Source organism: Xyrauchen texanus, chromosome 11 (genome assembly GCF_025860055.1).
Source record: "Xyrauchen texanus isolate HMW12.3.18 chromosome 11, RBS_HiC_50CHRs, whole genome shotgun sequence".
Taxonomy (NCBI): domain Eukaryota; kingdom Metazoa; phylum Chordata; class Actinopteri; order Cypriniformes; family Catostomidae; genus Xyrauchen; species Xyrauchen texanus.
The window spans coordinates 19621776-19646865 of record NC_068286.1 but is presented as its reverse complement, the minus strand read 5'-3'; the positions used below and the strand labels follow the sequence as shown (position 1 = coordinate 19646865).

Sequence of the window (25090 nt, the reverse complement as noted above, 5' to 3'; positions counted from 1 at the left end):
GCTGTTCTACAAACATTTGAAATTAAATTTTCAAAGGACAGATTGGTAAGTCATTAAAACTAATTTAAAAAAATATAACTCATCACTCCACAGATTTAATATTTGCAAACTATAGTTTTGGCAAGTCGTTTGGCAAATCTACTTTGTGCATGAGACAAGTAATTTTACCACAGTTGTTTACAGACAGGTTGTTTCTCTTTTAATTGACTATATCACAATTCCAGTGGGTCAGATGTTTACATACACTGTGCCTTTAAGCAGCTTGGAAAATTCCACAAAAAGATGTCAAGCCTTTAGACAATTAGACAATTAGCTTGGATGTATTTTAAGGCCTACCTTCAAGCTCAGTAACTATTTGCTTGGCATCATGGGAAAATCAAAAGAAATCAGCAAAGACCCCAGAAACAAAATTGTGGAACACTACAAGTCTGATTCATCCTTGGGAGCAATTTCCAAATGCCTGAAGGTACAACGTTCATCTGTATCACAATAATGCGCAAGTATAAACACCATGGGTCCATGCAGCCATCATTCCTCTCAGGAAGGAGACACATTCTGACTCCTAGAGATGAACGTAGTTTGGTGCGAAAAGTGCAAATCAATCCTAGAACAACAGCAAAGGACCTTGTGAAGATGCGGTAGGAAATATGTAGACAAGTATCTATATCTACAGTCCTATATCGACAGAACCTGTAAGGCTGCTCAGCAAGGAAGAAGTTAATGCTCCAAAACCACCATAATAAAGCCGAACTACAGTTTGAAAGTGCTCATGGGAACAAAGATCTTACTTTTTTTGAGAAATTTCCTCTGGTCTGATGAAACAAATGTGAAAATTTTTGGCCATAATGACCATAGTTATGTTTGGAGGAAAAAGGGTGAGGCTTGCAAGCCGAAGAACACCATCCCAACATTGAAGCATGGTGGTGGCAGCATCACTTTGGTGCAAGAAGGACTGGTGCACTTCACAAAATAGATGGCATCATGAGGAAGGAAAATTGTGGATATATTGAAGCAACATCTCAAGACATCAGCCATGAAGTTAAAGCTTGGTTGCTAATGGATCTTCCAAATACACAATGACCCCAAGCATACATCTTATGTTGAGTTTTTTTTTTTTTTTTTTGTAAAATGGCTTGAGTACAACAAAGTCAAAGTATTGGAGTGGCAATCACATAGCCCTTACCTCAATCTGAAAGGTCTAAATCCTTACTGAAATTCTTCATATGTACCATTTCCTAAGGATATCGAGTAGTTAATATTAAGAAGAGGTTCTGAGATTACTGGAAACACTTTTTTTAATACTTAGTTTGTACTGGATCTAACATACAGTGCTATGAAAAAGTATTTGAAAGTGTGAAAGTATCCTGATTTCTTCTGTTTTTGTGTATATCTCGTACTAAATTGTTTCAAACTAAATCTAACATAAAACAAAGGCAGTCTGAGTAAACACAAACTAGTCTTTTAATGATAATGTTGTTTAATGAAGCAAAAAATTATCAAATACCAACTGGGCCTATGCGAGAAAGTATTTGCCCCAGTTATTAAATCCCTAGATTTATGAAACTGCTTTCATAATGGGGTTCAGCTGGACTAGACACATCCAGGCTTGATTACTGCCAGCCCTGTTCAATCAAATCAACATCTAAATTGAAATTTTTGAGCAGCATGAAGTTGGCTAAAAGGTCTCACCTAGTAGTACACTATGGCAAGGTTGAAAGAAATTCCAGAAATTGAGGAAAAAGGTGATTGAAATACATCAGTCTGGAAGGGGTTAGAAAGCAATTTCAAAGGCTCTGGGACTCCAAAGAATCACAGTGAGAGACATTATCTCCAAATGGAGAAAACTTGGCACAGTAGTGAACCTTCCCGGAAGTGGCAGACCTTTCCAAATTCCTCCAAGAGCAAAGCGCCAACTCATCCATAAAGCCACGGACAACATCCAAGTAGGGATGCTGCGATTATATGATTTCACCATTAAAATTAAAAATGTCACTTTTAGTTAACCGCAAGAATTTAGAATCCACAGTTAAAACCGTGAAATACTTTTAGACATGCCAAAAATAATATATATATAATGTATAAATATATTATATAAAAGAGTTATTCATAAGATTTTGTAAGCCTAAATGTGAAAACTCTTGTGTCTGTGTGGGTACTGGAGCTGTTGTTATGGTTACAGATGGTGGCCACATGGTGCTAAGCCGGGTGCCATGGACTGAATGTGAACTTTTGAATTCACATGACACTGGGGCTTAAACACAAAAACTACAAAATATAATTCAATCTACCAGACTCCTATCCACCAAAAACGCAATTTAAATTCCAGAAAATCATAAAGGAGAACATCCGGTCATCAGTCGTTGAGTTGAAGCTCAAGCGCAACTGGATTATGCTGCAAGACAATGATCCAAAGCATAGAAGTCCACCTCTGAATGGCTCAAAAGAAACCAAATTAAAGTTTTGGAGTGGCCTACTAAAAGTCCTTTCTCACTGAGCTCCACTAGTGTTCAGACGAACCTGATTGAAATGCTGTTTCAGGACATTAAACGGGCAGTTCATGCTCAAACCTTCCAATGTGGCTGAACTAAAGCAGTTCAGCAAAGAAGAGTGGGCTAAAATTCCACCACGGCGGATCCATTGAATCTATTGTTGCTAATAAAGGTAGCACAACCAGCTTTTAATTTTAAGGGGCGAATTAGTTTTTCATGAGGGTGATATAGGTGTTGGATACATTTTTTACTTCAATAAAAAAAAAAATGTGAAAACTGTATTTTGTGTTTACTCAGGTTGCCTTTGTTTTTTGTTATATCTCGTTTGAAGATCTAAAACTATTTTGAATAAAAAATATACAAAAAATTGTACAAATCTGGAAGGGGGCAAATACTCTTTCACAGCACTGTACGTAATGCTTTTGATGTTTTAATTAGTTTTGTTAGCTCGTCATGACCTATGACAGTGAAGGATTGAAGTCGCTCATGGGGAGAAACTGTTTTTGAGGTGTTGTGGTCTGTTATAATTTCATTTACAGCTAGTGCTTTGGTTGAGAGAGATCTAATGTTTAGTAGTCCTACCATGATGTTTCTTTTGAATCTTTTATGTTATTTTCAATTTTGACCTCAATCAGTGCTTTTTTTTTTTAATGATTTAGTGAATGTTTTGTGTTTGGTAGTTGAAGTTGGCACCCCATATAATTAATTCATAACCAAATCTATACCATTAATTTGTGCTGCGATTGTGCTGTTCTGGTTCGGTGTTTGAGATATTAGACATAATTTCTTTGGCTGTGTGATGTCACTTTCCACCGCAAGGGGAAAGCGCTCCAAACCGGTGCTGTTTGTTTGTGCTGATTTGTGCCGTTAAAAGGAACACTTTGTCTATTTCCCTCAATTCCTTAGAAATATGAATTTGGATTCGGGGGCAGTGACGTCACTCTTCACCCCATGTCATCCATATCGCTCAGAACTCCGTAGTTCATTTGTGCTCGATTTGTGCCATTAAAAACATATTCTTTCCATTATATTTAACAAGAGAGATTTTGAGAGCCATTAAATCCATGTCAATCACTCTCACCTGTCTCCATTGTTTGTGCTGTGTTTGGTATCGTTGAAACATACGTTTTTTGGCAAAGATTAGATTTTTCACCCCATAAAAACTCCAAATGCAAACAATTCGTGCTGCAAATTATGATTTATTTATAGGTGATGTGTGACATTGCTGAACAAAGCTGTACATATTGTTATATATGCTAATTAAGTTAACAGCCACAGTATTCAGCTCTGAATTTGCTTTTATTCATTTTAATTTAGCTAGAAGCTGGCACGACTTTCATTGCCAGTGTTTGTGTAATTGCATAGTCCTATATGTTAGCTAATATTCAAAAATATAAAATTTCAGTGCAATATTTGAAAACATGTAAGATGCCGTTCACATACTGGAATGTGTTGTTGCACTAAAATTTCATGCAGTGCCACAAAAAAGCTAAATGTAGGTGTCTCGACGCAAGATGTACGTTTAACACTTTAGGTTCTTTTTAACTTGACATGGTGTCTAAAAACGTGAACAAGCCATCAAAGACGTCCATCTAGCGCACCTTTACATTGAAATCAATTATAAAACAGCGCAGATGGACACAAAAAGGGGCTCAATGTGAACAGCCTAGAACTTTTTAGAAAAGTTTGATCACACTTGCCTATTCTTTATTATTTGTTACTGCACATATTAGAATTTAGAGTATTAAGTTATCAAAACTAAGAAGTAACACAAAAGTATGGAAATTATGCAGTGACCAAAATAAATTAAATCAGAAACATCTTATATTTGAACTTCTTCAGTGTAGCCTTTTGTCTATTCCAGCTCTGCACTCTGTTCATTTTATCAAACAATATTGAATTATTTCATATGCTGGACACTTGTTGGCTACTTTTTTTTTATACTATTAAATATATAACTAATAGTTTGTCTAGACATCTGTAATTAGGCACAATTTATTTTTGAGTACAGAACTAATCCCAAATATTTGACCATAAGCCTTTAGATCAAAAGGTTTTAAGATTATGAGAAACAAACTTATTCAGTGCCCTTTGGACTGGTAGTAAAGGCTATATTTATTTTATATTTATATGTTCTTTATATTCATTTTATTTACTAACCTTTACTGTTTTTTATTTGGTTAGAATTGTATCTTGCTATGTTTTCCTATTGCTGTAGATAGATCTAGGATGACTAGAGTTTTTAAGCTGAAAGTACCAAACAATTAGGTAAAATAGCTTCAGAAAAGGTGACTTTAGCTGAATGGTGAGTACTTTGCATCCCTGGTTTAAATATCAGACCAAATCTGATATTTCTTGACAGAGAAAGTTTGATGGGGTGAAAAATTTAATCTTAGCCCAAAAATTAATGCTTTAATGATACCAAACACTGCACAAACCAGAACTGAGCATAAACGAGACATGTGGTAGTGATTGATATGGGGTTTAGCCTGTGTGATTTCATGGCTCCCAAAGGCTATCTTGTTTAATATAATTAAAGGAATATGTTATGATGTTTCTTTTAACGGCACAAACAAACTACACTGGTTCGAAGTGATTTGGAGTGACGTCACTTCTCCTGAAAAGTTTCATGCTATATCTAAGGAAGTTAAATAGTTAGTGTTTCTTTTAATGGCACAAACCGTGCACAAATTATTGAAACCGGTTTGGAGCGATTTGGACTTCATGGGGTGGAGAGTGACATCGCTGCTCCAGAATACAAGCTGCTATTTCTAAGGAAGAGAAATAGATACAAGATACATTTTAAAAGCACAAATCAGCACAAATGAATGACACCAGTTCAGAATATTTTAGACCACATGGGGTGGAGAGTGATGTCACTGCTAACAAATTCAAATTCTTATTTTTAAGGAATACAGGGAATGGATAAAGTGTTTCTTTTAACAGCACAAATTGAGCACAAACGATCAACACTGTTTTGGAGTGATTTGGACCACATTGGGTGGAAAGTGACGTCACACAGCCCAAAAAATTGTGTGTAATATCTCAATCACCGAACCAGCTCAAACGTTCATTTTTGCGGCAAAAATCAACACACATTCAACACAAATTAATGGCATAGATTTGGTAATGATTTAATTGTGTGTTGCCAACTTCACGGAGGTACAGAGACAGTCTCTATATGGTATCTAGGTGATACAGTCTCTACGTGTTGTAGTTTATGTGACCTGTGTGACGTTATATCCACAAATCAGACATCCAGCCATTAACTAATGTACCATAAACCTTGTCACCATGACAAACAAGGAGAGGCCCAGAGCATATTACAGTGTCTGACATTAACACGCCTCTTTAACATTATCTTTAGTGATTTCCGACTGGCAAAGCCAGACATCGTTAGTGCCGACATGAATAACAATCTTAGAAAATCTATGTTTAGCATTAGCCAGCACTTTTTTTAACTAATTCATTAATTAAATTTTATCTGATGTCAGATGTTCGAGCCCCAGAAATGCAATTGACAATGTTGGATGGAGTCTCTATTTATCATGTTCCTTATAATGATTCTCAGTGGGCCATCACTGAGTGGGGAAAATGTATTGGAAATCCTAACAGGAATGGGAGAGTAGTGTCACTTTGCTGAGCGAGTATGCTGCCGAGAAGTCACCCAATTGCCCTGCTGCTGGGGCTCTACAGCCGGAACCCAAATGTGTGTGTTGCTCTGTGTACTACCCACATCCGAAACAGTATCTACCGGCTTCTCTTTCTCACTGACCTGCACTAGTGTTTGGATTCATGTCTCTAACTCATTAAACCTCTCCTTCAGCCTGGAAAATTCCTTACATTTATCACATGTAAATCCCTCACTGCTGACAGAAGAAGCTATTGTAAATATGTGACATGCAACGCAGGAAGCGATAACATAAGCAGATTCCATGACTTATCGCAATTGTTTGTTGTTGTTGTTGTGGTGGTTCCTGATCAGTTGATGTTTGTTACTGATGCAATAATCTGTGTAGCATGGAAGAGAAAACAAATGCACACAGTCAAATCGTGATTTGTAGACAAGCGGGGAAAAAAGAGAGAAAACTGATGCATGCGGTAAAATACACAGTTAATCAAGTAAAATAAAAACAGTAGGTGTTAAAAAATGGCAAAGATCAAGTATTAAATGCTGAAAATAAAGGAAAAAGCAATGCTAAGCTGGCTAGCAAGCTAAAAACGCAGACTCGAGCAGCATGCCGTCTTCAACCGGAACAGGAAGTTCATTATGATTCGCTCTCCGGACATGGAACATTTTTTTAATTTTAAGTGTCATTTTAAGTCCTGGAAAAGTCAAGGAAATTGCTCATTTCAAAGCTCATTGAAAAATCATGGACTGTAAATATTTCTAATTTTGCTCTTCTCTAAAAATATAAGGGGCTATTCTGAGCACACTTGCTTAAAAAATATCTAGATACAGCGTAACAAATAGAACAGAATGCAGGTGTCTCGAAACACATTTTTAAAAGTTGCTGTTCTTTTTAACCTGATGTGTCAAAAAACTTGGCACTCCTGCATAACACGCTGGAAAAAACAGCAAGAGTCAACGCAATGGTCAAAGACTTCCATTGAGTATTGAAGAACAGCGCAGATCCCTCGCAGCCTGGTATGATGACACTACTGTGAATAAGGTCTATCGTACTATATTTGTGAGCAAATTGTTCTCTTAGGTCAATGATGTCAAAGCGGCTCAGAAATCAGTCTGAATGATTCATTAGCGAATTGGTCTGCATTGAAATGTGTTTTTGAAAACCTGTATCCTAATCACTAATGCCTGGAAAGGTCATGGAAAAGTCATGGAACTTCATTGGTAAAAAAAAATGGCTCAGCATAAAAAGTTTGTACAATACAGCATTGCATCCACTGCGATAGAAAGTGAACATGGATGACAGTGCGTCTGAACAACCATCTGTATTGAGTGTTTTTGCAATTTGTTAACGAAAACATAATTTGGCCCCTATATTTCAATTTACGAGCCAATGGGTCCTTAGATTATTTAAATGTTTCTAAATTTCTCATTTTTACCCATCTCAAAATTGTTAGAAGCTATTGAAAGGTTCTCTATCAGTTTTTATTCTAAGAAGCAAAACCTTCCTGGACCTCAGCATTAGAATCACTTTTTTTATTCCTACACTTGATTTGAATCATTATTTTCAAAGTTCTGGTTCTTATATGACTACAATTTTTGACTAGGGCTGGGCGTTAGGATGATGTAATCGGATATTGATGATATCTGACAACTATCAGGAAATACACTATTGTATTTGACAGAACAGATGAAAGAAAAGCCATTGATGCAAGTTTCTAATGTGCCGTTTCTTCAGAGTCATGTCTCGTGGAACACTCACACGTAAAGAGTTCACACTCTTTCTTTTCTTTTCCAGTCATCTGAAAGCAGTTTGCTAGAATAGTGTCTTGAATAAGTATGAGTATGTTGCAAATTACCTCAGACCATCTCTGGAGGTGCTCGAGGTTTAGTTTGTTTTGAGGTGTTCGCATTTAACATGCATTGTGAACGTAATTGTACAGGTTCACTTTATACTATAAATAGCCTCAACGTGTGATTAAATCATAAAATACAAAAAACACATCCACTTTGAACCTAAAATTTATTTATATTTCAATTATTAAAATTATCATCATCATTATCATATTTACATTTACTGCATAATTGTCTTTAGATATTAATATGTAGCCTATTATGGTGCTTTCACACTAGCACTTTTGGTGTGCACCATAGTTCAAATGACATCGTTCATTTAGGTTGGGTGTTGTGAACACTGTTTTCTGATCTCTGGTGTGCACCCGCGAACCGCACCGGTGTTCGATTGAAAAGGTGATCTGGGGTACGGTTCATGTGAACTCTGGTCAATCATACTTATTATTCACGTCTTTGCAGGCTCCCAATCATAATTATGATTTAACACATTTCTCATACCAGCTTGTGTCCAGATAAAGCACCTTCATAGAGCAGCTCCCATTTTTCACATCTGTATCAACACATCCGCGGGCACGCGGCAGACAAACGCTAATATTCTTCACATCATTGTACATTCAATGCATCAGTGGCAAACAAACATAATTGTCATTTTGTGCATGTAATGTTTTGGTGGTATATCCAAAGAGATGAATACATTAATAATATATCGAAGCTGATAACTTCTTGAGTTGTTGCGTTGTTAAAATTGTGAACAGTTGCCACTTGGACTCACGTTGATGACGTAATTGGACCACGGTTTGGACCAAAAACTTTGTTGTGAACCGAGACCAGTGGGGGCAGTGGAAGAGGGAGGAAATTATATCTGGTTCGGTCCAAGCAATTGAACCAAGTGTGAAAGCACCCTTAGTCATTTTCCATCTGTTGTCGTAGTAGACGGATACTTGCGTGGCATCAAATGGAAGGGTGGTTATGTATGATTTATTTAACACTTTATTTTAATTCCTCATTTGTTTAATTTGAAGCTCAAGTTGAATTTAAAAATATCTTTTGGTTTAAATTTTTTGTGTTTCAAACAATTAATTAAATTTTTATAAGAAAAATCAATAAAGCAAGAATATTCACCAATCCCTCGGCAGGGAGGTTGATGATGTCCAGGCTCAACAATAAGGACTGCCCAAAGACCCAGGGCCAGTGTGAGAGAGGTTCGGGCCAGTTGCTAGAACTGTCACTTGCCCAATCAGGCCAGTGCTGCATTTATAAAGTTAGTGTTAGCAGACAGCGAGCGAGAGAGCACAAAAAATACATGGAGTGAACAAAGTCTTCTAACCGAGCACTCTGAGAAAAGAGAGCGTGATTATATTTAGCTTGCAATGACTTGTGAGCGCATAATATACTGGAAGCATTGAGGAACAGTCTTGTGAGCATGCAGACACCGGACGTGCTCTCCTAGAACTGTCCTCACTTATTTCCAAGTGTCTTAGCAGCAGCCATCGGCATTATTAGGCCTTTTTTAGGAGTTCTTTAGCCCCCCTAAAATGATGTAACTTTGCAATCAGCACGTAACTGATCTGAACAGCTGCAGCCTCAACACTGCACTTGTTTGAGGCAATTTGGTTGCTTTTCCCACATGTAAAGACTGGCTGTAGTGTGAGCCAATAGTGTCGGAGTGTGGGCTGTGACAGAGCATATCATTGGATTGAGCCACTAAACTAATGCGCCCCATTTCCTCATTCAATTTATGAATGAATAAGGATCAGCATCGTCGTATGACCGATTGACAGATGAGGCTTGTTTAGTTTGGTAATCCCGTTTAACAAGGAGAGAAAAGAGCTTGATTAATTAATAGTAAAAGTGACTAATGACATCATAATGACAACAGGACATAATTAAAACCTGTAATTACTTTCAGGCTATGTTGTCTTATTTGTATATTCCTTGATGGTCATAAACAGCAGTTCACAAAATTATATTCTTTGTTGTCATTTGCAGGGAAAACACTTATGATATTTAAACACTGTTAAAGTCTCTTTAGATTTACAGAAATGATTTACAGAAATGGTTATCTGATTGAAATATATATATTACACACACTGCCAAATATTTGGAATAATGTACAGATTTTGCTGTTTCGGGAGGAAATTGGTACTTTAATTCACCAAAGCCGCATTCAACTGATCCCAAGTTATAGTCGGGACATTACTGGTGTAAAAATCAAAAATGTCATTTTTTATCAAAGCAGCCATCACAACACCTTATCCTTGAGTAATCATGCTAAAATTGATCATTTGATACTAGAAAATCACTTGCCATTATATCAAACACTGCTGAAAGCTATTTGGTTTGTTAAATGAAGCTTAACTAAACAAGAGGATAAGTACATTAGAGTCTCTAGTTTGAGAAATTATGCCTCACATGTCCTCTGCTGACAGCTTCATTAAATTCTGAAAAAATACTTCGTTTTGAGCTCTGGATGCAAGCGGTATATTGTTTTATTAAAATATTCGGAACATATTTTTTAGATATTGCCCAGCCCTATTTTTGACCTGTAAGTGGTGAAACGTAAACCTATGATATGTGGAAGTGGTTATATATGGTCTATTGACAGTATTGTAATATGTCTGCATAAGTCTGATATTGGTCAGATCAAACAAGTACTAATTATTATTGTCATTACTGTACTTATTATTTTAATGACTTCATCATGTACTTTCCTGCTGAGCACTCCGTTTCTGTTTTTCAATAATACCGCGTCATCCGTTGTTATAACGCAACACCATGAATGGCTGAGTCATTACATTTCTATTGCTTTCTGTCTTCTGCCTTTTTGTCCCTGTTTTAGTGATGATGAAGTGCCTCCGTTGTCTGCCATCTATCCTCTTAGTGGGTACGAGGACCCTGCAGTGGTGGCCAGCATTAATGGCATCCACAGCCAGCTTAGTGGAGGGGAAGAGAGCATGACCCTTAAAGATAAAGTAGGTGGCTGTGTATATGGTTACATGATCATCTGACTGTGCTATATATGGGGCTTTTCCACTGCACGGTATAACTTGACGTGACTCTGCTTGCTTTTTGGGGGTTTTCCACTGTGGATTGTACCTGGTACCTTTTAGTACCACCTCGGTCGAGGTTCAAGTGAGCCCATACTAAATGTGACGCAAAAACCCTGAATTGCCACTACTAGCATCACTGGATTTGCGACATGGGACATCAACCCGCTAGTTTTAAAGTTAGCTACAGCGATAGCAGTATCATTTGTTCACTCAACTACAACGCCGGGGTCAATAAACGAGGGGCAGACATTCCTCTCATTAGCGACGAGCAAAACGAAAAAGTCTTTCAGGAAGTGTCTCTGCTGTTGGCCGCACACGGCTACCACTGGACCTACCAACAGTGTCGGTAAAAATAAAAATAAAAACTTAAAACTGACTACAGAACCGTCAAGGAAAAGTGGAAGTGTTTCAACCAAATTGACGCTATCTGCGAGCAATGGGAGGGAGAGTGCCCTAGACTCAGCCATGGCTATTCTCTGCTTGAAAGCTTCACTTTAATTAGTTGACCAGCTACTGGAAGGCTTGCATCTATAACATACAGGCCAATTTAAGTGTTACACTTGTGTAAAATCACCATACAACAACTGCTTTATGCAGCACTATGAGCTAGTAGCTAACAGCTAGCGGTCGTGTTATTGTTTTGTGTCGCATTTAAGATGATGTCACAGCATTGGAGGCGGCGCAACTATAATGATCATCTTATAATCCCACCCACGTTGAGGCGGCACTAAACAGTAGTAGAAAAGTAAGCTAGTAGAGTCGAACCGTAACGTGCAGTGGAAAAGTGCCAATAGATAATGTTTTCTGTGTACAATAAAAATAACCTTTTCAACTGGATACAAATTTAATCTGAATGAACCATTCAGTTGTTTTGTGGAAAAAGAAGGGTTACATTTTAATATGAAACTAAAAATATGACTAGAAATTTTTGGATTGCAATTTAGAATTTTCATTTACACTTGATTTGGAATTTAGAATTGTCATTTAAAATTTGACCATTTTAAATTTGACATTTGACATTTTCAGTTAGGATTCAAGATATTGGAATGTATTAAGGTTTTATCTTTCTCCTAGTCTCCACGGGGGAGCAGCAGCAGTAGTAGTTCCTCTGAAGGTGATGAGGAGGAAGGGGAGAGTGGTGGGGAGCATCCAGGCCAGAAGGTAGCACTCTCAGGAGGGAAAAATAACTGTCCTCCTCCATCATACCATCACACACAGGTTGAGATTCTGAAAAGACATTACCAGCTCTTTGCAAACATAATTTAAACTCCATTTTCACATTCTTTCTACTATTCAGAATAGCACAAAGCTACAGAATGTACAGAGTGGTTAAATTATAAAGCCCATTCAGACTGAATAATGATCAACCTGTGTTTTATTTATTTATTTTTAATTAGGTGGAGCAGGTACAGCATCCTTGCGAGTGTCATGTGTGTAATCAGAGCTCTGGGGACTGTAGCCCCTCCAGCATGAGCTCCACCTGTCTGCCTAACAGCAGACTGCATGCAGGGGGGCACCATTTCTTCTCAGAGAAGACGCCAGCCTACCCTGCCCTCCACCTCTACCCCCACATCCACGGCCATCTCCCCCTACATAACCTTTCCCACCTGCCCAGACCACTGCTGCCCACTCTCTACTCCACCCCTCCACTCACACACAGCAAGGTTAGACACAAAAATACACAGTAAGTCCCGGCATGCCTTATGAGAGTTGTGTGGGTTTAAAGGGATAGATCACCCAAAAATGTTTAATTGTCATGTACTGGCATGTTGTTCCAAACTCAAAGAGGATGTTAGGCAGAATGTTAGCCTCAGTCACCATCACTGTTATTGGATATTTTTTTCCTTTCATGCATTGAAAGTAAATGATGACTGAGGCTAATATTTCTTCTTCTTGAAGTCATGTGGGTTTGGAGTAACATGAATAAGTAAATTATGGCAGAATTCACATTTTTGGTTGAACATACCCGTAAAGGTGCTCCGTGACTGTTATTTTCCAGCCACAATACTGGAAAGTGATCTTAAAAAGAGGTGCAGGTGCAATAATTTTACTTCCTACTGGCATGTCCCTTTCCACACCACTGGTAGCAGCAACTGCACTACACTGATTCCTTATTTAGCAGTGATGTAATGATAAATTCCCTCACATTTTCAATACCCTTATCACTGGATATTATTATGAATAACTTTAAAAAGGATATACCTTGATGAAATTTAAATGTAATGAGCTTTTCTCCTCATTATCTTCTTTAGACTCTCCCTTCCAGCCCCACGTCCAGTCACACAGGTGTAAAGCAGCAAGTTTTCAATCCCAGCCTACCAGAACATGTTTACCAGAGCTGTTTCAGCACGGCGGGGGACTGGAACGGCTCTTTGCCATTCCCCTCGCTCAAGCTAGAGAGCCTCTGGGACACGCACATGATGAAAAACTGGAACCCTTCAGTGCTGCTTCAGGAGCCACTAGCTGGTCAGTTACTCAAAAGGCATTTTAAGTTCTGCACACTTTTAATCAAATAATACTTTGCTTGAAAACCAGCATTCAGAAGTTATTTATATTAAGTGCATTTTTGACCTTTAAAGAAAAGTGATTCAAGATGTGATTTATATAATTGAATTATTCAAATATATTTATTTGAATAATTCAAAAGGAAATATGACCTCGCTGAAACTCTTTTCTTGACCAAAGGTGACATGCTGGGCCCTCCCCTTCCCGACATGCCCCTTCTCTCCTCCAGTTTGGAACCCGCTGCCACACCCCACCCTCCCCCAGATGGCAAAGAGAAGAAAAATGGCACTAAAAAAAAGTGTCTCTTCAACTACCAAGATGCCTTCATGGAGGCCAGTGAAGTGGTGATGGCCACTTCCTCTGCCACTACCTCTGTCTCCAGTAACCCCTCCACTGTCCAATCGAGTAATAATCACATGCACAACTAAATTATCCACCTTGAGTCTTTACAATTTTAATTTCTAAGATTTTACAATTTAATTCCTAATTACTTCTCCTTTTTTCCAGATGAAGTTTTCCATAATTTAGGTAAAGAGGACCATAGACATCTTTCTCCTGTTGCGCCTAGGAATAGCCCCATCAGTCTTGCATCTCTCCCGCCTCTCTGCGGTACCTCACACCCGTCTGTCCCCAGCACACACCTGCCCAGTATAGGCACCCAGCCCTTCCCAAAGACTGTAACTCAGACCCCAGGCTTCATGGACGTCCATCAAGGTCTGTGCTTGTCATCTGGTGAGCAGCCATCAGCCCACGTCGAAGGTCTTGTCAGTGGTCCAAATAGTGTTTGCAGGTCAGTCCTCTATAGAATTAATGTGTATATGTATGATGGGATGTAGGTTAATGTTCCTGCTGAAAAGACTTGCATGAATGGTTTATGGTCATTGATTTGGTGCTGGTCTACCAACATGGTCTTAATGGCGAGGCAAGTTGACCAAGGTAGACAGACACCTGCATGTTTTATCTCATGCTGAAGCTCCAGCTTCTAAAACACATTTGTAAGGAGGGCTGCACGATATGGAGTAAAAATGTGATATGCTATAAGTTGTTGGATAATGCGATATGCGATACGATATTCCTATGATGACATCATCGAAGTGCACAAAACTTCATAACCCCCACCGCCCATGTAAAAATAATTACCATCTATCCCAGTGATCACAAAAATACTTGTATTAAATTAATATTTAAATATTTGTATTTAATTTTTTTAAAAGCATATCAATATAAAAGTTATCCTGAAATGTCTGTGTTGTTTTACAAATTTAATTATTCATTCAATGTGGGAATTTTATTTTGAAAATTGTTGTCTAGAAGCGCTCGCTGTAGACATTCACGTTGGTTTAAAGTTCCTTTCCAGCTGCAGTTGCACTGAGAGGAATGTTTTCACTGGACAATCCATTCATTGAAACCCATCCTTTGATATATCCAAAGCAGCCATTAATCAAGCCAAGTTTGAGTTTCAAGCCGGTGTTTGGTCTCATTATTATCTGCACAAATGTTGTTTTGATACTCTTTAATGCTGTGTGTGACAGATTGAGATTCAAACGGAGCAGGGCACAGTGCACTCTCTCTCTTATGGCACAAAAAAGAAGCATGAATGAACATCAGAGGGTATATTGAAATTAAACCGTACGAATTACTGAAATCAATGTGTCTTCTCTCTGCTCATATGCACTCTGAACGCACACACACCTAGTGACAATCACACGCCCGGTCTGTTCTCCGCTATCTGCATCACCATAAACATTAGTTTTCAACGTATTAAAAACGTATCATGCCATTATTGCAATCCCTTGTGATATGCATATTGCGATATGTACATTTGCGATATTTCGATAAATTCGATATATCCTGTAGCCCTATTTGCAAATCTTTTAACAGAGGTGTATTGTAAAGTTTAATTTTATTTTATACTGTTAAACTTAGAATTCAATATAGCAGTAGCTTTTTAATAAAGGAATCGGAAAACAATTAAGAATGGAGTCCATATACACACAGTCAGGAAGTTTTTTGTGTTAGTGATCCAGACTGTGAGGGTCATCGCTGTGAAGGGAATGGAGGCTATGAGCACCAGCCGTATGAAGGGGAGGAAAGCCCGGACGAGGACAGCAGCTCGGAGCACAGCTCCTCCACATCCACCTCCACCAATCAGAAGGAAGGAAAGTACTGTGACTGCTGCTACTGTGAATTCTTTGGTCACGGAGGGGTATGAAAACACCTTTCACCAAAATTTTGCTAAATGAGAAGTGGTCACCTTGATGTTTTATCAAGCTCTTCAGTCAGCGTTTTTCACGTAGTGTCATTATTGAATCAGCCTTATTCTTTTTATTTCCATCAGCAAACTATTATTACATTAACTAGTTCATGTGTTTAATAAAATGCATGTGCAACCAGTTTGTGTCAGTCCGTGATTTTACTACAAAAGGAGTTTGTAAGCTAATCTTGCTCATGTCATTCGTGATATGTAGCCCCCTGCTGCACCCACCAGTAGAAACTATGCAGAGATGCGGGAGAAGTTGCGACTCCGACTGACTAAGCGGAAGGAGGAACAGCCTAAGAAGGAAGAATTGCTGCTGGAGCGGGATGGGGTGGAGGACCATCGCAAGGTGGAAGACCTACTACAGTTCATCAACAGTGCAGACAACAAACCAAGTAGCAGCTCCAAAGCAGCCAAACGTGCCCGCCATAAACAGAAGAAGGTATAATCAATTATATTCTTCTCAATGCAAGTTGTGTATGAAATCTCTATACAATCAAAATTAACTTGTGGTGTATTTTGGTGCAGCTTGAGGAGAAAGCCCGTCTAGAGGCGGAGGCTCGGGAACTGGAGTTACAGCAGCAGCTTCTGAAGGAACAGAGAAGGCGGCAGCAGGAGGAGGAGGTGGCACTCAAGCAAGAGCTGCTCTGTCTGCAGGAAATGCAGCAGTTTCATGCATCCAAAAAGAAAAAGGACAACAAAGCCAAAGAGGCAATCAAGTCTGAAAATCCTCCTCTTGTTCCAACAACCAACAACCCTCAGCCTCTTCGGCAGACAGCACAGAGTGTTTTGGAAAAGAACATGCAGAACGGCAAGACCAGACTCCTGCATAATCTCATCTGCCTCGGTCCTAAAGAGCCTTGTCTAGAGCTTGAACACACCACCAGTGGGAAGAATGTCGCATCCCAGCAGCCAAGCCCAAAGACCTGCAAAGAGAGCCCTTCTGAGCCTCCTGCCCTCCAGAATGGTACCTCCTCCCACCCAGAGTCAACCCACAACAAGGCGAAACTCAAACAGCAAGCCAATGGTTCCAAAACCAATGGTGAGGCCACCAAGAGGCCGGCTGAGACCTTTAAAGCCACAGAGCATCCAAAAGCTGGGAATGGGCCCAGCTCACAAACTGATGCCAAAGCCAAGCAAAGAACATTGGAAGAGTCAGCAAATGAGCTCAAAAAGGAGGAGAGGACTAATGGAAAAAGACAGCAAAATGATGGGAAAGATGAGAGGAACTCTCCTGTTATTGAGTCTCCAGATGTAGACCATCCTCAGCAAAACGGCAAAGGCCTTAACAATGAGTCCCCTCAGCCTAAAAGCAAGGTCAAGAAGAATAAAAAGAAAAAAGGAGATAAGATGAATAACTCAATAGGTGAGTGTTGAGAGATGCCACTTTGTCTGACGACAAATGGTCAGAAAGATACACATATCAAGAATTGAATGCAATATAAAGTCTGCACTCTTTTGTTGTCCAACAGATGATGTATTTCTGCCCAAAGACATAGATCTAGACAGTGTAGACATGGATGAGACAGAGCGTGAGGTGGAATATTTCAAAAGGTACTGTTTGCTTGTGTTTGCTGTCGTATTTTACTCTGATAACATTCCGAAACTTTCGTTTTCCTCATCTCCAAATAAAATAATTCCTCACCCTTTTCGCAGGTTCTGCTTGGACTCAGCACGACAGACAAGACAGAGGTTGTCCATCAACTGGTCCAATTTTAGCTTGAAGAAGGCCACATTTGCTGCCCATTAATGGGTCTTCCTTTCATGAGACAATGGCAGGAATCCAAAAGCGTTCCTCCCGATTCTTCTCTCACCCATGTTCATACAGACTGACTGCTGACCCCAGTGCTGCTATGCTTCAACCGCTCTTCTGGTCTACATTATCCATGCTGTCTTGCCTTGTCCTTGTTGCTGTGGGTTCCTCAAAGAACCCAAAATTGGCTTATATTCCTGCAGTACTTCTGGAGAAGAAGAAAAAGAAAGCAAAAGAGAGCAAAGTCAAAAGAAAACCACAAAATGCTATTTTTTCCCCTTGAGTATTTTTTGTTTGTTTATTTTCCCTATTTCTGTTCAAGCATGTATGCTTTTTGTCAGTGAGTGGAGCATTTCTCTGAGGTCTATGCCATGTTCTGTGTTTTCTCTGGTCTTCACAGGTGTCAAGATTCTTTATGTACTTTAGGACGAAAGCACTGCCTAAAAGACATGCTTATAGAAAAAAGATGAATTAAAAAAAAATATCCTTTTCAAATCAGCTGTGGCTTTGCTCACCTTTGCACCTAGCACTGCACCTCCTCACAACTCCTTGTCAAGAGAATCGGACTGGTCAGCTTCACTTCATTGCTCACTCTCTCTCCCTTTATCGGGAGAAAGGCTAATACTTGACAATGTTCACATCAGTTTTTAAGTTCCATTTAAAAATTGTTCATTATTTTCTCTCTTTTTTTTCCCCCCAAGCTTGTATCAGAATACTTTCAAAAATCAAATTGAAAAGAACAATACTCACACTATCAATCTGTTATAGAGTGTATATTGTATTAACACTGAAGCCAGACTGGCTACATTTTAACATATTGTTAAGTAATATTAAAATCTTGCCTTTCTTTTTGAAAGATGGAATACAGTAGAGTGGCAGGATCTTTCTGTGTCAATGTCTTTTTTCCCCATTTGGGGTCAAATCCTGTTGTCTCCTAGTTTTAGACTAGCACTTATCAAATTCCTATTCTTGTCCAATAAAGGGGGAATTTCAAAAACAATTGCAGATGAACATAAAAGGAGCACTGTAACCCCTTATTTGCATGACTTTGCACCTTGACTCGGGACTGTCCCTGTAATTCTGGTAAGAACATGTGCACGTGAAACGCCACAATGCCATTTTCACTCAATGTTTACGGTTTTACACTGGCTTTATCCATTTCGAAAACAGTCATTATAGTTATTGTAGCAATAACAATAGATTATTTAAAAAAAAAAAAAAATGTATGTCATCACGAATAGTTTGAGCTTTTTTTTATTGATCTTATTACAACGTTGCGAAAGGAACGAGCAATGTTCAAGCTATTGTTTTCTCACTAATCTTTGAATCCAAACTATAAAGTGCTGCTGCTACATTTACTTAGAGGTGAGTGCCTGTTGAAGGGGGTGCAGTTTAATTTGCACCTTAAATTCAAATGAAAGCACATGTCTCCTGTGTGGGAGAATATTTATTGTAAAGTGTTAAAGGAATGTTCTGAATTCAGTACAAATTAGGCTCAGTTGAAAGCATTTGTGGCATAATATTGACTACCACAAAAGAAAATTCTCATCTTGTCCCTAATTATTTAAATAAAAAAAGCAAACATTGTGGTTACAGTAATGGACCTACCAGTGCAGTAAATGGGGCCAGTTCATGAACATTAACATACAGATTGTTCTAAAAGTATAACCTCAAAATGTCACAATTCTATGTATTAATATGATTTTAGAGTGATAAAATGATATCAATATTAAAATTTTCTTTCCATGACAATGCAATGATGGTAAATCCTAGGTGACATTATCCACATATTATACACCAATCATGTTAACATGTACACCAATCAGCCACAACATTAAAACCATCTGTCTAATATTGTGTAGGTCCCCCTCGTGCTGTCAAAACAGCGCTAAACCTCATCTCAGAGTAGCATTGCGAGATGACATGCTTCTCACCACAATTGTACAGAGCGGTTATCTGAGTTACTGTAGACTTTGTCAGTTCAAACCAGTCTGGCCATTCTCTTTTGACCTTTCTCATCAACAAGACGTTTCCGTCTGCAGAACTGCCCATCAATGGATGTTTTTTGGTTTTGACACCAATCTGAGTAAATTCTAGAGACTGTTGTGTGTAAAAATCCCAGGAGATCAGCCATTACAGAAATACTCAAACCAGCCTGTCTGGCATCAACAATCATCCATGCGATTATCTAAACAGCCAATCGTGTGGCTGCTGTGCATAAAATCATGCATACACGGGACAGGAGCTTCAGTAAATTTTCACATCAACCATCAGAATGGGGAAAAAATGTGATCTCAGAGATTTGGATTGTTGATGCCAGATGGGCTTGTTTGAGTATTTCTGTAACTACTGATATCCTGGGATTTTCATACACAACAGTCTCTAGAATTTACTGGACTGGCCCCATTTATGTCCATTGCTTACTGCCTTACTGTAACCACAGTTTTTACATAAATGAGGTTAATCAATATTATTATGACACAAATGCTGTTGATTGAGCTTAGCTGGTATTGAGCCTGGAATATTCCATTCAAGTCAGCATGAAATAAAAATCAGCACACTATTGCTCCCAAATAAATTTAATAAGCTCACCAAACAATATATTGTATGAATACAATATTTGAACTAAATGCTCTTCAAGTCTGATGGAAAAAAAAGTTTCTGCCTATAATCTTTTACCAAACTGTTATAGCTTGCGCCACCTCTAAAACCGCTTAACCTTTTTGACTGATATCAATAAGTTCTCTAATTTTTCATCTTCTTCCCCTCAACCACTTGTAGCCACTTTTCACAGTTCCAGTTCATGAATTCCTGTTCTGTGACAGGCCTGCCCTTTTTGTCTATTATTGGAATTTTTTTAAATAACCCATTGCATTATAGCCATCTGTTGTGCATACTCTAAAGAAAATACTCTCCGATTTCTAATGATCAATGACAATTCTTGGTCCCAAAATGTTATGTTTGATATAAGAGACATATGATCACTTAAGGTATTATATTGGGACTTCGATTTCAGCTGTTGAAGTAGAATGCATTCATCCTCTATTTGTTTGTAAATGCTTGGTTTTTGGTTTTAGCCACTCATTTGGAAGCCTCAGTTCCGAATAATCTCCATTGCTTTCTAATAATATTTTCATTTTAGAAACGCTGCCCTCAAGGTGAATCATTTGTCTGATGGTGGAACAGCCCCTCTGACACAATTTTGAAGTTCTGATCATTTTGAAATTCACCTTACCTTATTGGAATCCTCATACTTTCCGGTTTGTATCCTCCTTGTTTGGGAATTTTGGAGTGATATGTTATTTTAATGAGACAGCACTTTAATTCTAAGAAATTAGTAAAATTTGCTTAATCCATTTGGTGACCCCTTTTTTTGGACCTCTGAAGAAGTACACTAAAACTGAGACATCAATAATTCATAAACATGTTGACATTGAACAGTCAGATGATAGATTTTACTTGGTCTATTTTAAACTCAGAAACAGAGTAGCTTGAAACCTTTATAAGATTTAGGTTCACACTTCAAAAGTGCAACAAAAAGTGACAAGATTACCTCACTCTTCATCAAAAAGTGTTGGAATCACAGATATGAATAGGCGGAAGAGCATATTTGTAATCTTAGAAACCATTTAAGGACTATTTCTGAACTCTACACTCCCACGAAAAGGGAACTTTTGTCACTATCCGTCATCATCAATCTTTGTTTTATGCAGGGCTTGTTTTTTTTTCTTCACTTCCTGCCAAAAACTTTTTTGCTGTGGTGGAACGCCTACCTCCTTTTTAACATGTAACAAAGAAACAGATATAAAAAGAGTTACTGTTGCTCATCTTGTTTTGAATATATATATATATATATATATATATATATATATATATATATATATATATATATATATATATATATATATATAATTTGAGTTATGGATAATATATTCAAGCTTATTTCTACACATTATAGCAAGATAAACCACCCAGTATCTGTGTTTGCCATTATGCAAATTACATCCTGTAAATTAACAAAACATGAGACTCAAAAGACTTTAAGAAGCACAGGAAGTATAAACCAAAGTTCTATAATATCAGAGAGGTGTTATATTGCTTGGCTGGTACTAAAATATTATTCAGTACCGGAGTACTTATTTGTGTATGGATTCATGTGTACAGACATGTGCCTGGAAATCGGAGACTGATCCACTGACAGGAGATTTTGTGAATCTCCTGTTAGTGCTTTTGTAAAGAGTTTGCCCACTTTTAGTCGCCCATATTGCAATGCTGGAATTGCATCATTTCTGTAAAATCTTTTTTACTAAGACATTTCTGGTTAAGACCAGGTTCACTTTGTACTTTCAACATGAAGTTTAAACAGTTTTTTTCCCCAGATGAATGAAGAGTGCTACTACCTAAGATGACGTGTGCAATTTATATGTCCCAAATTACAGAATTAATTACATATGACTTAACAGACATTTGGATATTTAAATAAGTATAGTGACAACTGCTTTCTCCAGATTTGATTTTATATTGTACATTGACTTGTTGGTAATGTATAACAACTGTCATTAATTATGCTCTTCTATTAGAAATGATTGTCCATGCGGTGCCTAGACAGCTTTAGTCTGTCTTCTGAAGGATGACTTTGACAATGACAGGGTCAGAGACAGAGCTTGGCTTATTAGAGAGGATTCAGTGATTGGAGATGAGATAGTGAAGATTTTTCCAATGAGGAAGGCCCAGAGCTGGGGGAGAAACAGACATCTCAAGAGGGAAAACCCCATCGTTCCACATACTGGAATTGAAAATAGTTCTGTCTTTTCCCTGATCTCCCTTATAAAAAAAGAAATTACACAACATGCCATGAAAATTCTACCGCAGTTGGTAATAACAACAATCAATGTTAAAGGTGCTTTTTTTAATGGAGTGATGTGGTGAGCCAATGTTTTGGAATTCTCTGCTTTAAAAATGAAAGGCCATATTTATCCATGTTGGCATGGTGTTTCACAAAGGTTTCCCACTTGCAAGAACATGGCAGGTGAAGTCAAGGATTATTCTGGTGTGTGTGTGTATGTTTGGAGAATAATGTACAGGGAACAACGGGCTAAAAGGCTCCTTTTGATTTAATTTTCTCTCAAAATACTAAATAGCAGCAAAAACTACCACAGCACTTTCCTAAACAACTATGCACTGCAAATTTTTCCTGTTCCATGAAATCTTTGCGTGTGGTATCTAAAGGTTGATTTTGAGGCCGTTTGATCTACATTTTTTATTCATATTTAAAATGTTACAAATTTATGTAGCCTATGAAAATCCCTGAAATTTGTTTTGAGCTGAAATACTTTTTATTTTTTTTTATCAATTTCAATTTTGTTTAGGGTCATTAAATAAAAAAAAAATTTAAATAACTGTCCATTAAGTGAAAGGATAGCATTTCCCCTTTGCAGGAACTAAAGGCCACATTGTTTATTTTTAAGTGGAATAGATTTGTTATGTTCAAAGTGGGCTCAAATTGATTCATCCATTCATAACAGAGATTAGTTTGTTTATAGAATACTTGAGATGAAATAAAATGGCAAATGTGTTTGAAATTAACATGAAATAGCATCATTTTAATTCTTGCATCATCTTGCAATCTCAAAATTATTTGCATTAGTTGAAAAATTGTGCTCTATAACTATTGCCCTTGTATTGTCACGTTATCACTTTAAACCCCCATCGAAACAACCATCTGTTATTAATTATTTTCACACAAATTGTGGTGCTCCAATATATATATATATATTTACCTTGATACATTTTGTGATCAGAAAAAGCCAAATTTCCTTAAGGGGTGCCTTTAGCCCAGTTGTACCTTACACAATGGCTCTTTGAAATGGTATTTTGAAATTTTGAATTGTAAAGGAATATTTCAGGTTTAAAATGTCAAGCGAATCTTAATCAACACCATTTGTGGCATAATACTGATAACCACAGAAAATAATTTCTCGTTCCTTAAAAATTCCAGTTACAGTGAGGCACTCACTATGGACGTGAATGGGTCCAGTCCATAAACTTTCAGCTACAAAGTTTTTCACTGGTGTATAGCCAGAAAGATAAAAACATATGTGTTAACATGACTCAGGTGTGATTAAAATATCTGTTCTACATGATTTTACTCAATAAAATTTCTTATTGGGCTTACTGGCATTGCATTGTCATGACAACCACGTTGTAATATTGGACATAACTTTACACTGATAAGATTAGTAAGTGATTTGAATACATTAAAATCACGTTTCATGTATGTTTACATCTTGTGGCTATAGTGTATTAAATAGCTCCAATCACTTCTATTGTAAGTGCCTTACTTCAGCTTTTTTTTGTATGTGGTAATCAATATTATGCCACATTGATTGAGGTTAACTTGTATTGAACTCAGAATATTCATTTAATGCAGGTTATAGCAGCCACATAAAATTCTGACGATAAAAAAACTACTACAAAACATTTTTTACAGCAAAAGTCATGTGATATTGTGACCTAATTATTTCCACTTCATGAGGGTGGATTGTGGTGTGTGTGTGCATTTCTGCAATAGACCTGTGGGCCTCACATTAATGTAGGAGTGTGTGTGAATTGTTTAAGTTTGTGTGGAGGTGGGGAATCTCTTCCAGCCTACCTTTCACTTCTCCAAGGAAAAAAGGTTCAATAAAAGAACAAAACTACAGTGGGCCAGCTCATCCATCACTTTAGCTTTTCTGAAATAACTGGTTACATTTCCCAGAGGTACACTATATATTTTCAGTGACTTCATAATAAATGACTCCAGTTAGTAAAATGACACTCTTCTACACAAAACATGACAACTGGTGTGGCCGCAAGCATCTTCCGAAGTGTGTAGTTGTGCCTGGGTGACGTCATTTCGAGAGTGCGACTTGACTGAAGTAGAGAGCATGAAACTCCTGCTGGAGTTTTCCCTCCTACCAGCAGCTAGGGTCGTGCGTCTGAGCTCATCAAGGGTTTATCGACTCGGGGGACCATGATGCTCTTTCACATGTCTGACAGATCAACCATCCAGATCATGATCTTATCTGTACATGCTGAATAAGTACATGAACTTATGTACAGTTTCCTGGATGTAATAGTGAAAATGATAGTGAGACGCAGTCTCTTGTGCTTAGTTTAAAAGAATTCAACCAAAAATGAGAAATGTGTCATTCACATCGCGTTTCATCGTAATATGTTTTGCAATACCCCACAACACATTAAGCATGGTTTTACTACAGTTATACCATAACCAAGACTGTAGTAACCATGTTTTTGGTGTGTGTGTTTTCTTGGCAAAATCCATGGATTGAATACAAAATTAACCATAGTTTTACTACATTAATTTTAGTATATAGTATACATACAAGATTCATTACAAATACCATGGTTACTGTAGTTAAACATCATTAGGGTTAACCATGGTTTTTACTACAGTAATGATATTTTAACCATGATATTTGTGGTAAAACAGTAATAACACAGGAAAACACACACCATGGTAATAAACAAAATAATCATCATTGCAAAAAACAT

The 25090-nt window shown here is 37.8% G+C and overlaps 1 protein-coding gene across 1 annotated transcript in view; it reads left to right on the top strand.

Annotated features, from left to right (window-relative positions):
* The window catches only part of LOC127651966 (protein FAM193A-like), a 52280-nt gene extending 33797 nt beyond the window's left edge, over window positions 1-18483 (top strand). Inside the window, exons 13-23 of the mRNA XM_052138031.1 lie at window positions 10811-10943; window positions 12096-12239; window positions 12419-12685; window positions 13274-13487; window positions 13707-13931; window positions 14034-14316; window positions 15546-15732; window positions 15995-16225; window positions 16312-17149; window positions 17256-17337; window positions 17440-18483. Coding sequence (XP_051993991.1) covers window positions 10811-10943; window positions 12096-12239; window positions 12419-12685; window positions 13274-13487; window positions 13707-13931; window positions 14034-14316; window positions 15546-15732; window positions 15995-16225; window positions 16312-17149; window positions 17256-17337; window positions 17440-17533 — 2698 coding nt within the window. The 3' untranslated portion in view covers window positions 17534-18483. The remainder of the gene's footprint in view (window positions 1-10810; window positions 10944-12095; window positions 12240-12418; window positions 12686-13273; window positions 13488-13706; window positions 13932-14033; window positions 14317-15545; window positions 15733-15994; window positions 16226-16311; window positions 17150-17255; window positions 17338-17439) is intronic.
* Window positions 18484-25090: the final 6607 nt, after the last annotated feature.